Source organism: Cibotium barometz, chromosome 26 (assembly GCF_041138505.1).
Source record: "Cibotium barometz isolate CiBa-2024 chromosome 26, ASM4113850v1, whole genome shotgun sequence".
Classification (NCBI taxonomy): Eukaryota; Viridiplantae; Streptophyta; class Polypodiopsida; order Cyatheales; family Cibotiaceae; genus Cibotium; species Cibotium barometz.
This window is the reverse complement of record NC_141071.1, coordinates 26,054,089-26,073,162: the sequence shown is the minus strand read 5'-3', so window position 1 is coordinate 26,073,162 and position 19,074 is coordinate 26,054,089. Positions and strand designations below refer to the sequence as shown.

Sequence of the window (19,074 nt, the reverse complement as noted above, 5' to 3'; positions counted from 1 at the left end):
TCATCCTAGTGTTTGAAGTTTGAACTTTGAACTTTGGGTCTTCAAAAAGGCTTAAGGGAGGGAGGGAGAGAATGTATGAGAGGGAGAGAGAGAGTGTGTGTGTGAGAGGGGCTGCCTTGGGCCTTTAAAGCCCCCATCTAAAGACTCAAACCAGCCAAAAAAAAAAAAGCTGCATGCCTCGATCAAGCAATCAAACACCTCGTACGCATCGAATGCCTCGAACTGTTAAGAGGCGTGCCTCGTAACAACTATGTGTCCAAGACAATAGTGCCCTCTATGGCCTCAGTGCATCTAGCCTTCCAGATGTGCCAAGCAGTAATTTGTAGAAGCAAGGAAGCAATTTTAGTAAACATTTTAACAATTTGATGTCATGAGGGTCCTATAACTTGCTAATCGTTCAAGGGTAGTAGCCTGCGGAATGTCATCTGGCCACCTGGCTATTAAAGAGTATCTTTCTGGAATTTTACTCAAAATATCAAAAATATTTCAGGAAACATTTCTGTCAGGCCATGTGTGCATAAAAACTAGCTTGGCTGGAACATAATACAAGACTTGATCATGCTTTCATTCAAAGGTACTGAAAACCAAACCATACTCCAAACAGCGTATACACACAACGACGCATTTTTAAAGTGTCATATGGCAAACCTTGCAGTAGCAGCAGCATTGAATGTTAACTGAAGCAAACATTTTGTCTCGCCTAGGCTTTGAAAGTTGTGCCATCTTGTATTCTCTGTAAATGAACGCTCTCGTTCTTCTGCATCGGACAATTCGGCAGCCATGTCTACCAATGCACTCGATGATGCATTTAGCAGGCTGTCCAGGAAGAAAATCCTGTGTTTCCTTGCCTTTCCAGAAGTGGAAGAGCATTGAAACTCCTTTCTGAAAAAACAAAGAATGGCTTTTAAAAAGAAAACCAGGAGAGCAACAGATCAATAATTTATCATGGGTGCATTTGTGAATTTGTTTGTGTCTGTGCGTTCATAAGAGTTATTTTAGAGTGGCAGTTCTAAACCAAAAAACCTCCTTACCTCATCCTCCTTGAATTGTAGGCTGAGGTAGCACACGAAAAACAAATGATGGCAGACGTAGGGAACAAACCCACCCTCTCCAATGGTCAGTGCCATGTCTCATGGTAATACATGCCCTGCAAAATCCTAGTACACCCCTATCTCATGGATCTCTCACAACCATCTTTCTCCCCTTTTCAGGGACCTCCGGAGCACTAGCTTTCTGATGGTTATGTAATCTCGATCAAAAACAGTACTACATGTGGCACATACAAGGATGCAAATTGCATACAGATGCAAAGAATCAGGGATGGCCCTTGGCATGTATAGATAATAAAACTTTCTAGCACAATTAAGATGGGGATTCATGAAAAACTTCAAAATCAATCTTGCTTTCTCAAGATATTGCTACTTGAATTCTTTTCAACAACCATCTTTTATTGAGAGGCACGAATATCTTCCTCCACCCAGCAAGGACCCAGAAAAAAAATCTTCATTGTCTCGTTTGCATGGCAATGATAGATGCTTGAGAACCTTCTCTTGTCGTGAAAGACGAAGGCCCCATGTATCATAACATACAAGTCCTTAGTGGGATCTCCTGTGACAGAGTGTGAAGATGAGTATTTCATGGTGGAAAAAAACCGGCATACCCTCTATACGGTGTTTGGTTTCACTATGAGGGGTGACAAACCAATTCAGCAGTAATAACATTTGAACATTTAACACCACATGTAATGCTTATGCAAGCATTATTATGGGTGATGCAATTCTTCATTTTCATTTTGTCATTTTCTAAGACATTACATTTTGACTCATCAATCTGGAAGTGAAATCTCAAATAGAAGGTTTGCCTCTAATCAACACTTGATTTCTATGTTATATTCTCAAAACTTCTTGGTGGGGGATAGTGCTACCATTTGGTGGTGGCCTACTTCCCCCACCTTGTGGTGTGCCCTATCCCCAAGTATGCTGATGACATTGTGCTTATTGCAGATTTTCCAGAGGCTCTCCAGAGGCATCTTGACACATTACAAGACTTTTGTGTACAGAGGGATCTCACAGTAAACCTTGGGAAAACCAAGGTTATGGTCTTCAACACATCCCCTATTTTCCCATCTCGACTAGGTTTCACCTACATGGGCAGCCAAGTGGAGATTGCACACTCATGTGTACTTGGGAGTCACTTTTACCGGACTGGTCTTCTTGATGAGCCATCCTGCAGAGGCTACACTGATGCGAGGGTATGCTTATCTCGCCCTCATGGAGAGACAGTGCTTCTAGGCCCATTTCCAGGAGCCGTGGCTATTTGATACCTTGGTCACTCCAGCATTGATGTATGGAGCACCCTTTTGGGCACCCTATCTTACAGCGGCCAAATGGCCGAAGATAGAGAGGCTTCACGTCATGATGCTCTCCCGTATGATACGCAAAAAACCATCGGTTCCACATGATCTTATCTTGTCAGAGTTTGTTGTAGCACCCATGGTAGTAGAGGCACTCTTCCAAACAGTCACATATGAATGGGAGAGTTAATTAGGGTTAGGTTTTCATGTGGGAGACATACACAGAGAAACAAGGGAGAGAGAGAGAGAGAGAGTTGTGGGGATAAGTCAACTCACCAAGATGAGTGTGTGACTCCCCTATCACACATGTATATTGCACTAGTACACATAGTGCACTTAGTACATTAAAAGTACTAAGTGTACTATGTACTATAACTTATGGGCTTGTACACACTATAAGGGTGGGCATAGTGCCTTTACCCCAACAACCTCCCACTTAAAGGCAAAGTGCCCTTAAATGAAGGAAAAGAAAAATCAGCATGTACATGATAATATACAAGGCCATATCAAGGCTGAAACTGGCCTCATCCAATGCCCATCAAGTGTCTGCAATGAGCAAACCGCTCCGGAGGCAAACTCTTTGTCACATGCTTCGTCTTTGCATGCCCAAAATGTGATTTGCATCACCCAAATCCTTCATATCAAAGGTTTGATGTAGCCTCTTTTTCAAGGCATCCATCTCTTTACGAGATTTCCCGGCAATCAACATATCATCAACATACAAGATGAGGATCAATAGACTGTCATCCAAAGCTTTCTTGGTGTATAAGCAGTGATCTATGTCACTTCTCCTGAAATCCTGTGATTTCATGAATGTATCAAATTTATGATACCATTCCCTTGGTGCCTGTTTGAGCCCATAAAGACTCTTTTTCAGCTTGCATACAAGCTTCTCCTTTCCACTCACTGCATAACCCTCTGGCTATTGCATATATATCTCCTCATGGAGATCACCGTGAAGAAAAGCACTCTTCACATCCATCTGAATCAAATCCAGATCATCATGAGCAACCAAAGCTAATACAGCTCTAAGTGTGGTCATTTTGACCACTGGAGAGAAGATCTCATCAAAGTCCACACCATATTCCTGCTTGAAGCCCTTAGCCACTAACCTGGCTTTGTATCTTGGCTTTGCATCAGGTGCAACTTTGAGCCTGTAAACCCACTTGCAAGGCAAAACCTTCTTGCTTGCAGGCAAATGCACCAACTTCCATGTTCCATTTTTGTGCAGAGAATCCATCTCTGACTTCATGGCACGCTCCCAAAGAGCCTTGTCTGCCCTCTGTAAAGCCTCCTTATAACATGAGGGCTCCCCACAGTCAGTAAGCATCAAGTAGTCAACCCCTGGAACAAACCTGTCAAGGGCTCTGGAGGGTCTTGTGGACCTCCGTACCCAATAACCATCATTTGCAGGTTGCTGTCCAGCCTGCATATCACCCATTGGTGGCTCCTGTTCCATGCCATATGGTTGAAAAATCATGCCCGGTATCTCCTCTAACTGTGGTATATCCATAGGGATATCTTCTGCCATCTCTGGCTGTCCATTTGGACCATTTTCAGCACCATTTAAGGGCTGGTTTTGCTACTGTAATGGCTGATTTTCAGCCCTTGGTTGTTGTCCATGATGTCCATCATCATCAAAGATGACTCTGCCAGGCTCCTGTTGCCTTGCAGGCTCCTTATACATGCATGTTTCATCAAAAATGACATCATTGTTGCGTATAATCTTTCTATTCACGGAATCCCAAAGTCTATACCCCATTTCACCTCTGTCACCATATCCTAGGAATATGCATTTGTGAGACTTAGCATCAAGTTTGGTGCGCATTTCCCTGCGTATGTGCACGTACGCAACGCAACCAAACACTCTCAAGTGCTTGTATGACGGAGGCTTCCCTGTCCATACTTCTTCTGGCACTTTCCCACCAAGCCTCGTGTTAGGTGACCTGTTTATACGATGAACGACTGTCATAACAGCTTCAGCCCAAAAACCATGAGGTAACGCAGCATGTGACAACATAGAACGGACCTTCTCCTGAATGGTCCTGTTCATCCTCTCTGCTGTCCCGTTTTGTGGAGGATCATAAGGAGTAGAGAGCTCCCTCTTGATGCCTTTAGCATCACAAAAGTCCTGAAACTGTTTGGACATATACTCTCCACCATTGTCCGAACGCAAAGCCTTCAGTGTTTTGCCAGTTTGATTCTCAACAAGAGCAACAAACTTCTGAAACACTGAGAATGTATCACTCTTCAAACGAAGAGGATAAACCCACACCTTGCGTGTGGCATCATCAATAAAAGACACAAAATATTTTGCCCCTCCCAAAGAAAGCTGAGGCATCTCACATACATCTGTATGCACAAGCTCTAACTGAGCATCTTTCTGTCCAAGAGCTTTCTTGTGGGGGCACTGGAGTTGCCTGCCATATATACAATGCTCACAAAATTGAAAACTTGAAAACTTTAGATAAGGCAAGTAACCAAAACGAGACAATTGCTCCATTCCTTTGACACTCATGTGTCCCAACCGGCTATGCCACATAGAGATTTCCGGCAGCTCGGTTGCATTTACATTAGCATGGTGACAAACACCTGCATGCATGAAGTAAAGAGTGTCCACCTTAGAGCCTCTGGCAACAACCAGTGAGCCCTTACTAATCTTCCACTTTCCACGACCAAATGTGGTAACATAATCAGCATCATCAAGCTGTCCAGTAGAAAGCAGGTTCTTCTTGATCTCAGGCACATGCCTGACATTATGGAGCATAAGCTGTGAGCCATCTGAAAACACAAGCCTCACATCACCTCTGCCAAGAATCTTGCATGCATGGTTATCACCCAAATAAACTACTCCTTCATTGCCAGCAGTATACCTGACAAACAAGTCTCTGCAACCTGTGACATGAAAGGAGGCACCTGAATCAATGATCCATGAGTGCATACCATGACCATCTCCTGTAAGAAGTGAATGGGCATCAAGTGAAGACGTAAATAGGACCTCATCCTCACTGTCACCTGCATGTGACACATTGATTTCTTCAATCTTGACTCCACTTTTGCCCTTTTGCTTTACATCTTTGGCTTCATCTTTGTCTTTGTCTTTGCCTTTTCCCTTTTCCTTTTGATCATTTTTCCATTTGTAGCATTGCTTTTTGATGTGTCCCTTCTTGCCACAATAATGGTCCTTTTTGGAGCGGGACTTGCTCCTTCCCCGTTCTTGGCTTTTACCCCTTTGTTGGGATCTCCCACGTGCATTCATTGCATTGGACTTTCCAACAGAGTTGTTTTTCCTATTCATCTCTTCTTGAAGAAGAGCACCCTCAACATCTGCATATGACAGCATAGCATTCGAATTGCTAGTGGCTGTCCTGAATGTGTCCCAACTCTCTGGCAAAGTGCATAAGAGAAAAAGTGGCTTTGAACTCATCGTCCATTGCCAACTTTTGATTTATAACTTGGCTGACAATACCATTAAACTCATTTAGATGGGCTGTCATAGACGCCCCTTCCTTCATCTAAAGACCTATGAGTTTCTTCAACCAATACACTTTGCTTGAGGCACTTTGCTGGGCATACAAGTCCTGCAATCTCTGCCACATTCCCCAAGCTGTCTTCTCTTCACGAATGCTGAAAAGTAAAGAGTCTGACACAGACAACATGATAGTAGATCTTGCCAGCTCATCCATATCTTCCCACTCTTCAGCAGTAAGAGAAGCGGGCATTACACCCCTTTCTTTGATAGGCTTGTGTTGCTTCTTCTGGAGCAACACATTATAGCACTGGGTTTGCCAAATATCATAGTTATGTGAGCCTTCAAGCTTCTTGATGTGAAGCAATGAAGAGCTCTCACCTGTGGTTGCCATTGCAATATGCAACCTGTCACAGTCAATGCCTGACTCCCTGCAAGATGTGCAAACACTGCACCAAAGCACACAAAGTGCTCACAGTTGTTCTCCCAAGCTTTATCTCCCACTGCGGAAGCAAGAATGCAACTTTTCTCCCACTGTATGTGATGAAATCACCAAATCTGGTTGCTGGAGATTTAGGACAGCACCTTAAATGTGCTCTGTTGCCCTTCCAAAGTACTGTACAGCAGTACTAAGTGCTCACCAATGATGTACCAAATCTGTACCGGCAAGTACATCAACTGAAAATGAACCTTTTCCTCACTCAAATCAATGTGCAGCCATGCCAAAACTTGTACAAAGCTGTACCAAATCTGTACCAGCAAGTACAATAGCAATAAATGCTCTCCTGGCTGTCCAAATGAGTGAAAATCAGACTTTTACAGTCCCGAACACTGCAAACCACAGTCCCGAACAGAAATTGGGCAAAAGCCCCTTGACTGCAAGCTGATTTCTGAGGATTCAAGGCATAAATGTCTTGCCTGCTGCTTTGCCAAGCTCAACAAGCATACGATCTTGAAAAGCCCCTTGATTTAAGATCAATTTCTGATCATACATGGTACATTAACGCACATGAAGGCATCCATAGTCTTCACGATGCTTCCCCCTGGCCACATATACATCCAATACATGAAAGCCCCTTGATTTACAGGCACATTGAGTGCTTGACAGGCATCAACACATTGCCCAAAGCATCAAATGCGAGTGCCTACATGCAAACCAATCCAATCGGCACAAAAGCCCCTTGATTTGCACTGCAATTTGCTGCAATTTTGGCCGAATGTGCGATTTCTCACATCATACAGCATGTATGAATGCTTAATTGCACAATTACATCAAAAGCCCCAAATTTCGACATCCAATTTCCTGTAAATTGATCCTGATTGTGACCAATGTCACCCAATTTTGCCAATTTTGCCAATTTTGCTCAAAAATTGAGCAATTCGGCACCTGTACCTGCTCAATTAATGATTGTACCTGCTCAATTGCAAATCCCAAAAAAAAATTGAGGCAAATACCTTGTAATTTTTTATTTTCTACAATTTGCAGGCTGAATGTATGATGTTGATGCTCTTGCAGAAGGGGGGGGGGGGGGGGGGGGGGGGGGGGGGGCTTCTTGCTGATGTTGCTGAATCGGGGTGCTGCACGATGAAGGACTCCTCAACGAGAGCACCCCAAGACATGGGCACAGAGAGATGCTGCTTCAGCGAGTCGGGAAGAAGATCCCACGGGGACACGTTTGCTGGCGAATGACAGGCGACGGGCAGTTGAAGGTGTTGAGTTGTCTTTCTCCACCTGGCCTACTCACGCGTCGGCGTCTCACGGCTGTTGACGCTGCCCCAATGCGTTGCAGCCTTACGCCTTGTGGACCAGCGAAGCCCAGGCTGCCTAGCGCAGGTAGCCAACAGCCAGGCAGAGGCGGCGAAGTGATACCAGTTGTGCGCGCTGGCCTTCTCGCTACCCCAGCTTCTGCAGGTTACTACAGTGCTTACGCTCCTTATCGCTACCAGCCATCCTATGCTGTCGACCGACGGAGCTCTTACGCCTTGCCTACGTGTCCGCCTGAATTGGACGCCTGGCTGCTCAGCGCTAACACGCCTGCCCTTCGCCTAAGTGGCCAGCGCTTCTACACGCTTCCCCACGTTCACACAGCCTTACGCTCACACAGACAGCCCAGCGTTCAACGCTCACACAGACAGCACACGCCTTGCTTTGCTACCTAAGCCAGGGGAGAAAAATCAGCGCCTGCACCTTCTTCTCCTCTACAGCAAGTTCGACACCACCATTGTTGGAAGTTCTGGCTCTGATACCAGTTGAATGGGAGAGTTAATTAGGGTTAGGTTTTCATGTGGGAGACATACACAGAGAAACAAGGGAGAGAGAGAGAGAGAGAGTTGTGGGGATAAGGCAACTCACCAAGATGAGTGTGTGACTCCCCTATCACACATGTATATTGCACTAGTACACATAGTGCACTTAGTACATTAAAAGTACTAAGTGTACTATGTACTATAACTTATGGGCTTGTACACACTATAAGGGTGGGCATAGTGCCTTTACCCCAACAACATACATTCACACGATCAGTGCCATGGCCCTCTGGAGACTCCCAAGGCTCGCCCTCCAGTCCTCCCAGAAGCTACGAGCAGATGGGCACAAGTCATGGTATAGCCGACTATATACACCTAGTTCACAAGGCAAGGACTCAAGGTGGATTGCCTCCCACCACTCCAGTATGACCCAAACTCCCCATTCATCATGCTGTCTCAGGATGACAAGAAACAGTGACCAGATATGATTTATTGGGACTATATGTACAGGATACTTTCATCACGACACATGAGCCACTCTCACTCCTACATGGATACTTTCATGAGGCTTACACAGGATGGTTTCATACTAATGGCTAGATATCTTGACATATACATGCCTCATGCCACGCGGATTGCAGTGGGCCAGTTGTCGGTGTCATCGCACCGTGGGAGAGCCCTACAGATGCCTCATGAGGAGAGGATATGCACTATATGCTAAAGGGAGGTCGAGTCAGAAGAGCATTCCATATGCAAGTGCACCATATATTATGAGATCTGAGAAAGGTTCCACTATCTCTTTAGAGCAGGGTTTGGAGACTTATTAAGGATCGTGGATTACCCAAACCAGCAGTGCTAGGCCTCTTCCTACTGGAGCTTCACTGTCACAAAGACTCCCGTATTAGGGATTCGAGACCCTGTGGGAGACATCCACCCCATCCCTAGCCAACCATCACTCAGCTCTTCCAACCACGAGAGGACGCCACACCAACCATGGATGACATACCCACAGCCTCATCGAGCCACACATTCTGAAGTGCCCGACCTCCCACCAGACACCACTCTAGTGTGACTCTAGATCGGGCCATGGCACTACACCGAACCTGACGTCCCACTCCCTAGACCTTGCCAGCAACACAGACATCAGCCCCAACTTGATGAGATCTTCGATAGACACAGAGCCACCTTCCCACACCCACCAGATCTGCAAAGCCTTCTACAAGCTAACCCCATGCTTGATATCCTTAATGACCCCCTCCTACCGGGGGGCTAGCTCCAGAAGCTGTATGATGATGATGATGAGCCCATTTTGTATCATATGGCTCGGATTTGCATTCCCAGCTCATAGCTTTAGTCTTTGTTTTCTTTTGTACTATGATGAGATTACAGGTCTCATAGACCCATTGGGTCTTTTGAAGACATTAAATATAACTTTCTTTCTTTCTCACACACAGGATCATGACTCGGTCCAACAAATGGGACAGATTACAGGGAGATTTAAAGAAAGCGATGGATGCCCAAGCAAACGCGAGTTCAAAACCCAACAACCAGAGAACTCTTACCAAAGATGTGCTAAAGGCCATCAGGGCCATCTTGGTGTTCCAGGATGACCAACAGGAGAAAGAGACAGCTCAGCTCCGAGAGGAGATGACATGGAACAACATGGCAAGTAGGTGGAAACCCTTGAGCGAGAGATTTCAGCTCTCAAACAAGCTTCCCAAGAGCATAAAGAAGAGGCCCACAAATTCACGAAAGCTATTCAAGATCTTAAAAAGGAAGGGGGGGGGAATCAGCCCGTCTCGACTTTCAGAGGTTGAAGACCTCACAACCCAACTCCACTAAGGCTTTGTGAACACAAGGAAGGAACTCGAGAAGGGATGGACAGATGTCGTCAACAGGAGGTGGGGAAGGAATGGACAGAGGTTGTCAAGAAGCAAAAATCAGCCCTGACCCCCAACACCAACACTATCATGACAGCCACGCTTGGGGGGACAAGCATCACAAGGAGAAAGCCGTCAATGTGAGGATCACAAGGCTGAAGGTAGAAGGCTCACCGATGGAGGATGGTGAAGCCTTATGCAAACAAATGGGAATACTAGGCACCAACTACCCCCCCCCCCCCCCCCCCCCCCCCTTCATGGAAGCCTGGCGCATGGGGAAGGACCCTACAAAGGAGAGGCCTCTCTCCCTAAAATTTAAAGATGGAGGACCACGCACAGCCTTCTTGCAAACGAGGGCCACACTGAACGGAACCAAGATCTACCTAGGATATGACCTCACACCCATGCAGGTGGAGCACAAACAGGCGGCAATGGAACAAGTGATGGAGGCCCGGAAAGCCGGGAAGTGGGCAGTATACGGAGATGGCGGATGATTATCACAGAGCGGCGCTCTACATGACAATGCGCGACCTATGAGACCACACTAGAGTTCTGCGGACAGATGCAGGTTTGTCTGAGGGCACATTTAGAGGGCGTGACATGATCCTTTACACAAAGACACACCAGTGCTAGAGGAGCCGGCTACCTGAGATGAGGGGATATAGATGGGAGTCTGTCCACCGTTTATAGTCCCGTGCAGCAGGAGGCACTAGAGGCTTGGGAGGAGTGGCCATACTCTACAGGGAGGAACTACAGCATGTGATACAGGTGATCAGATGGGATGACAATGCACAATTCATATGAGTGAGGATCAGTACACAGAGAGCCCGTGACATCTACCTTGCGGTGTGCTACTTTGCACCATCTTCATGCAGATATGCCACCAGTGGGGAGTTCAGTTCCCATACCTGCCACAATATGATGATATTATGAGATTCTCAAACCTAGGGGATATCCTCCTTCCTGGAGACTTCAATGCCCGTACTGCCAGTGCACAAGCACCCCTCTTCGAGACAGATGATCCAATGTATCAAGAGATAGACACTGTGGGCATGGAGCTGGAGTGGACATCGCAGGACATGGAGACTTACACGGACTACGAGGAGTACTTTCTTGCCCTTGGTGGGGCTCATGGACTGGTCATTTCCAATGGCGTAGCCCAGTGGCCTGGTTAAAGCTCCTTCACCTGTTACCCCTTCAGACATGGAGCCAATACAGTGGACTACTTGATGGGATCTCTCTCCTTGATACCGCTCATTTCAGACTTCCACCATCTCGCCCCGCCCCATTGGGGTGGCAGCTGATCATGCCTACCTAGCCTTCTCACTCACATGCCAGTACACCACTCATCCACCTATCTTACCACTCATCCACCTATCTTACCACGCCAACACCACCCAAGATACCACTTCACCATGGAGACCTCCTCGGTCTACTCTGATCACATCTTCCGCGTCATCTCCAACCTGGACCCACACATCCCACTTGATGAGCTTACCACACAGCTTGCACCCTCCCTTCACACATCCGCCACAGACGCCTTTCCACACACCAGAGCCACTCCCTGAAGGTCAAACGGGACTATTCCACAGAACACTTGGTATGATGACGAATGCCGAAAGACCCATGCCCCCTTACAACGGGAGATTGCTCTAAGCTCCACCACTCACCATCAGGCACGAGTGATCTTCCAGCACCTCACGTGGAGGAAGAAGCGTGCCTATCTAGCCACACTTGAGCAAGAGCTATACCAGCTGTTTTTGGGACGGCCCCGGGCTGCAAGGAGGCCTCTACGCTCTTCCAGGATCATTGCACACCGACTCCGATTACCTCGCCCAACACTTGGCATACCTATGCCGCCTCCCTTTACCACATCCCCAGACAGCCACTTCTCCCTCACCCACCTGAGCTCGCCCCCTCCCATTCCTCCTTCCACATGAGTACGGTTAGAGATGCCATTGACAGGATGCAGAATGGGAGAGCACAGGATCATGATGGGCTGCTTGCCAAGCATTTCTCCCATGCCAGGGATGTGTTGTCTCCACTTTTAGTTCGTATGTTTAACAGGGCACTATGCGAGGGTTTTCCCAACAATTGGTCCTCGAATACCACTGTGCCCATTCTAAAGGCAGGTGACCCCATAGACCCCAGCAACTACAAGACTATTATGATTGGTCACACAATTGGCCAAGATTTATGGGTCAATTTTGGAGTATGAGCTTAGCAGATGGGCCGAGGAGCAGAGACTCAGAGCACAAGGGCAGGCACGTTTTCGGAGAGGACATTGCATACTGGATCACATTTTCACACCACAGGGCATCATTGAGGAGCAGAGAGCTCATGAGGATCACATATACTCTTGCTTTGTGGATTTCTGCAAGGCTTTTGACACCGTGTCCCACAAAGGAGATTGATGAGGAGACTGTAGGATATGGGAGTATCAGCAGTTATGCTTTGGGGAATCCTCAAACTGTACAAGTCCGTCACACTGGCAAAGTACGCGCCGGGGGAGGGGGGGGTGACTCACATAGCACTATCGGAGTGAAACAGGGCTTCCCCTGTCTCCTACTTTCTTTGGGCTATACATTGATGAGATATCAAACTATGTAGATAGACAAGGATGACCAAAAGCACAGTTGGTAGGAATCTTGATACTTATCTTATTGTATGCAAATGACATTGTCCTTATCTCTGATTCACCAAAGGGGCTTGGATGCATTACGGGCTTTTTGCCAGGATCGGGACCTCACTATGAACCTTGGGAAGACCAAGGTTATGATCTTTAACACATCCCAACAATGGGTAGGTAGATCCGCACCTTAGTTTACATATAGTGGGCAGCCCGTGGAGTATGTGGCCTCTTATGTATATCTTGGGATCACTTTTGCCGGGCCTCAGTTCTCTATCCGGAAGGCAACCAAAACCAAATCGATGCAAGGGTATGCAGCTTTGCACTCACTAGAGAGGCATTGCTCATCATAGATACAGTTTCAGGAGCTGAGGGCAAAGATCTGGCTGTTTGACACATTAGTCACATCTACATTATTGTATGGAGCTCCCATTTGGGGTCCCAGTTTATACCATACGAGGAGACGGAGAAGGAGGTCAGCTATGACAAATACAGGAGAGGTATATAATGGGTGGAAGCCGATGGATGTTAGAAATAATGTCCTGACATTATTATGGGCAGTGGCCAATGTATTAGGACCGGCCGGGCACTTTTTACTCACTTTAAGTGAGGTTTTTTCCCCGCGCCCAATAAGGCGCCCAACTTACCGTTATGTGAAACGGGCACCAGTTAGGGTTATTATATGCCCTAAGTTTTGTAACAAACTAATCTTCATTATTTGAGCTCCATCGTTTTGCTGCTTGCCTCCACACGTTTTGTTCTGTTTCTTCGTGTGCTCCACACCGTCTCTCACACTCACAATTGGTATCAGAGCAGGTTGTTGTTCCTGCTCCCGCCTTCCCTACTGCTGGTGAAGCACTTTCGTCGCGAAGAAACAGGTCTATTGTGCTGGTCGCCTGCTTCTGGTGCTGAAAACAGGTCGCCCTCCTTCTACAGACCTGGGCGACTGCTTTCTGTGTGTCTCGGGCACTGTTCTGGTGCAAAAAGCAGTGCTGGTCGTTTTTCTACAGGCCGTACAGCATCTGTGCAGCACGTGTGGCTGCTGGTTGCTGTTTTTCTGTTCGTACAGGTCTGTACGACCAGTTTTGGTGCTATTTTCTGATAGTACAGCAGCCGTACAGCAGTCGTACAGCCCTATCTGCTGTTTTCTATCCGTACAGTTCTGTACAGCACATGCTGTTTGCTGTTTGCTGTCCGTACAGCCTTCTGTACCGTCTTCTGCATCAGTTTGTACCTCAGCAATCTGCAGCAGCAACTCGGCTCCCACAGGTTTTTTGTGGGAATCAGAGAAATTTGAGCCACCAGAAATTTGGGGCTTTTGTTGCTGTGCTGTCTATCTGTGTGAAACAGACAGTCTCGAGCAATATTTGTGGACTCTTGTGCAGTCAGTCTCTTTTGCAGGTTACAGTTTGCTCTCATGGCACAGAACACCGCTGATGTGTTTGGGTTTCTAGCCCAGGAAGATAAGTTGGATGGAACCAACTATTCCCTGTGGAGCTTTATGATCAGGAATCTGCTAGTTGCAAAGAATTTGTGGAATTATGTAAGTGGAGCTGAGGCAAGGCCTCTGCATGTGGCCCCCAGCTACCCCTCCACAACATGGCAGGCAGCAGGTTGTACCACCAGCTCCTCAGGCACCTACACAGGAACAAACTAGGTGGGATTCCAGGGATGCTCAGGCACTCTCTTTGATTGCACTTTCAGTAAAGAGGTCCATTATTCCGCATATCCGTTCATGCAGGACATCTCAGGCTGCATGGGATACTTTGGAGCACATGTATCAGGCTCGCAATGAGGCTAGAGTTGCCTTTTTGAAGCGGGAACTATCACACTTGTGCATGGATGAGGGTGATTCTATGCAGGATCATCTTACGAAGATTCAGGATTTGAGAGAACAGCTCTTGAATATTGATGAAATCATTTCTGATGCTGAGATGGTCACCACTACACTTAACTCTTTACCGAGCTCTTATTTGGGTTTTCATACATCTCTTCACTTGTCCATGAGGGGTAATCCAGTCCCTCTATCCTTTCAGGATTTGGTTGGACTTTTGCTGCAGGAAGAGCAGACTCGGAAAATGTCATGCAAAGAAGTGGTGAGCAAGCACTCTTTGCCAAGAACAAGGGCAAAGGAAAAATCTGGTGCATATAAGCCTAAGTCAGAATCAGGACAGCCATCTAGTAAAGAGAAGGATGATGCACAGAAACCTAAAAAGAAGGGTAAGTGCCATTACTGCAAGAAAACAGGTCACTATATTCATGAATGTCCTAAGAGGATAGCCAAGGAAAAGAAGAAAGAGTCTGGTAATTCAGTTGAAGACTCTTCAGATGTGGATAACAAGAAAGATGATGCCACAGTCAATCTTGTGGAAGAGGATTGGTGCTTCTTTACTTGCAGCTATGATCCCTCAAATGAGGTTCATTCACTCAGTGTGAGTGAAAGTGGTGATGTATGGTTCTTTGACAGTGGTGCCTCAAGGCACATCACGTCCAGAAAGGATTTGTTTGGCAAGATGGTACCTTCTTCATGTGGCAGAAAGGTTACGTGTGCAAATAATGCTTCTTATCCAGTTCAGGGCACAGGGGATGTTATGCTTACAGCCATTAATGGCTCAGAATTTCTCCTTCAGGATGTATTGTATGTGCCTGGGATAAAGAAGAATCTTCTCTCAGTGTCTTCTTTTGCAAAGAGAGGGCTGGTTGTTTCCTTTGAGGATACTAAATGTATGGTCCGTGACAGGGAAAGTGACTTTGCTTTGGTTGCTACAGGGACCTTATGTCACGGTTTGTACCGTCTTGATCCTTATGAGAGGCACAGTGCATGTGTTGTTTCTACCTTTACATCTGCTATGCAGGATGCAGAGTTGTGGCATGCCAGGTTTGGGCATGTAAATTATGGCAGTCTCATGGCACTTCAGAAGCTGAAAATGGTAGATGCCCTACCTAATTTAGAGACTCCTCCCAGACATGTGTGTGAGGGATGTATTTTGGGAAAGATGCATCGTCAGGCTTTCAAAAAGGATAGAGTTGTTAGAGCTGTCCGCAAATTGCAGCTCATTCACAGTGATGTATGTGGTCCAATGAGGACACAATCCTTGGGAGGTCATTGGTATTTTGTTACTTTTATTGATGACTTTTCCAGATATGCCTGGGTGTATGCTTTGAAGAACAAATCTGATGTCTTTATGCATTTCCGACATTATGTCAACATGGTTGAAAATGCAACAGGACAAAAAGTGCGGACTCTCAGAACTGCCAGAGGGGGGGAATACTTATCTAAAGTATTTGATGCTTTTTGTTTAGAGAAGGGCATAGTACACCAGTGTACTACACCATATACACCTCAGCAGAATGGTGTGGCCGAACGAAAGAATAGGTCACTCATGGAGATGGCCAGGTGTATGCTGAAAGCAAAGGGATTGCCACATAAGTTTTGGGTGGAAGCTCTTATGTGTGCCACTCATGTGTTGAACAGGTGCCCTACAAAGGCACTCAGATCTGTTACACCCTATGAAGCTTGGTTTGATCGGAAACCTAGTGTTGATTATTTTCGTGTGTTTGGTTGCTTGGCTTATGCACATGTACCACAGGAGCTTCGTGGGAAGCTTGATGATAAAGCCATAAAGTGCATATTTGTTGGCTACAGCAGTCAAAGTAAAGGGTACCGTCTCTATAATCCTGTCACACGCAGGATTTTTGTGAGCAGAGATGTTGTTTTTGCAGAGAATTCAGCACAACCCATTGCTGAATTTAAATTTCAGCAACCTCAGGAGTCTTTTGATGTATTTGAAGGGTTGATACCCATTGGCATAGGAACCACAGCTGATATACCGGCTGAATTTCAGAATTTGCAGCCACCACCTCGTGTGTTTGATGCTTTAAATCAGCCCCAGGCTGAGCCTGACATACAGCAAGCAGAAGAGGATATTGTTGTACAAGAGAGGACAGCTTTGCAAGAAGCTAGAACCATTCCTCGTTGGGCTATACAGACTCTTCAAGAGAGTAGACTTGCTGCTCCATTACCAGGTAGGACACGTAGGAGTACACGTGAGGCTGAAAGCTCTCACTTTTCAGAGTCAGCTTGGGTGAGTTCTATTATGGATGAAGAGAAACCTGAGAGTTTTGAAGATGCAAGTGAAAATCAGCATTGGATGCAGGCCATGCAAGCTGAATTGGATTCTATTGTTAAGAATCATACATGGGATTTGGTGGATTTGCCATCTGGCAAGAAGGCAATTGGTACAAAGTGGGTTTATAAGGTTAAACGCAAACCAGATGGTACCATTGACAGGTACAAAGCAAGGCTGGTTGCTAAGGGCTATGCTCAGAAAAAGGGCATAGATTATGAAGAAACTTTTGCCCCCACTTCTCGGATGACCACCATCCGTGTTGTTGTTGCTATGGCTGCACATTATGGCTGGTTTGTACATCAGTTGGACATAAAAACAGCCTTTTTGAATGGTGATCTTGAGGAAGAGGTTTATGTGATACAACCTCTTGGTTTTGCTATGTCTGGTCAAGAGCACAAGGTGTGCAAGTTGAGGAAAGCTTTGTATGGCTTAAAACAAGCACTCTACATCAAGAGAGATGGGGGGGATATTTTGATAATCATTCTTTATGTAGATGATATGTTGCTCACAGGTACTGATGCGGATAAAATTTCAGATTTTAAGTCCGAACTCAAATCTGCTTTTGAGATGTCAGATATGGGTATGTTGCACTATTACTTGGGCATACAGTTCATACAAAGTGAGAAGGGTATCTTTATGTTACAGTCGAAGTATGTACAGAGACTGTTGGAAAGATTCAAATTTCAAGATTGTAAGCCTATTTCCACTCCTATGGAACCAGGGCTGAAACTTACAGTACATGATGGCAGTGAATCTTTTGATGCTATTCTCTATTGTCAGGCTGTTGGGTGCCTGATTTACTTGTGCAACACCAGACCGGATATTCAGTATGCAGTATCCCAGGTGAGCAGATATATGCACAGCCCACGGATGCTTCATTGGCAAGCTGTAAAGCGTGTGTTTCGTTACTTGCAAGGCACCAAGTCTTATGGCTTGATGTTTCCCAGGGGGGGTGACTTGCATTTACATGCATACAGTGATTCAGATTGGGCTGGTGACTTCGACACAAGGCAGTCTACCAGTGGTAATTGTTTCTTTTTGGGACACTCATGCATTTCATGGTTGAGCAAGAAACAATCTACAGTAGCTACCTCGTCTTGTGAGGCTGAGTACAGGGCAGCTTTCACAACGACAGTGGAATGTGTTCGGCTACGCAGACTCTTGGCAGATCTTCATCCTTTATTGGAGGAGCCTACTCCGATTCTCACTGACAGTCAGAGTGCTATTGCAGTAGCACGGAATCCTGTGTTTCATGCACGAACGAAACACATAGAGATACATTATCATTATGTCAGAGAAAGACTTCATGCAGGGGAGATCAGCATGATCTATTGTCCAACACATGACAATGTCGCAGACATTTTCACCAAAGCTTTACCTCGAGAAAAGTTTGAAGCTTTCCGCAAAGCTTTAGGCTTACTTCCTTTTGGTGATTGACATCATGCCTTGTACCCACATTGGCACTGCAGGGGGGTGTTAGAAATAATGTCCTGACATTATTATGGGCAGTGGCCAATGTATTAGGACCGGCCGGGCACTTTTTACTCACTTTAAGTGAGGTTTTTTCCCCGCGCCCAATAAGGCACCCAACTTACCGTTATGTGAAACGGGCACCAGTTAGGGTTATTATATGCCCTAAGTTTTGTAACAAACTAATCTTCATTATTTGAGCTCCATCGTTTTGCTGCTTGCCTCCACACGTTTTGTTCTGTTTCTTCGTGTGCTCCACACCGTCTCTCACACTCACAATGGAGAGGCCACTAGTGATAATGATCTCGCACATGATCAGGAGTAAGACTTCAATGCCACATGAGATTGTGCGAGCGGCGATGGGATTGCCCCTATCGTGACAAAGGCTCTTTTGCAGACAGTGACATACTGGCACAGAGTATGGGAGCTCCCACCAAATAGATACCCCCGGCTTGCCCGAGAGTCCTCGAGGCAGCTGGCACCTGATGGAGACACGTAGTTTTGGTATGCAGTAGTGTGCACTTGGTTTGGTATGCATGGCATGCAGATGGGGGCACTCCCACCGTTTCAGTACAACATAGAGGCCCCTTCCTTTGCTCTAAGCCACATAGAACTAAACAAGGTGATCAAGAAGGACGTTATGAGATTGAATACTCAGAAGACCTAGAATTCACCCCTCCAAACCCTAGGGACAAAGATGGCTTTCTACAAAGACCATCTTCTTGACATGATGGAGGACGGCTTCATCATACACCGCCACTACATGGATCCACATCTCTCATTCGGGGTGCAGTGTGCGATTGGATAGATCCACACCACATCATTGAGCATGGAGACAACTAGATATGGGCCGAGAGCAGCTCCACCAAAGGACAAGACATGCCAACTTTGCCATA

The 19,074-nt window shown here is 46.2% G+C and overlaps 1 protein-coding gene across 2 annotated transcripts in view; it reads right to left on the bottom strand.

Moving 5' to 3' along the window:
• Nucleotides 1–19,074, bottom strand: part of LOC147623818 (kinesin-like protein KIN-4A) — a 106,977-nt gene that overhangs the window by 34,928 nt on the left and 52,975 nt on the right. For both annotated transcript variants that reach the window (XM_086820446.1, XM_086820447.1), the window contains one exon: nt 649–882. In XM_086820446.1, the coding sequence (XP_086676572.1) occupies nt 649–882 (234 nt within the window). The remainder of the gene's footprint in view (nt 1–648; nt 883–19,074) is intronic.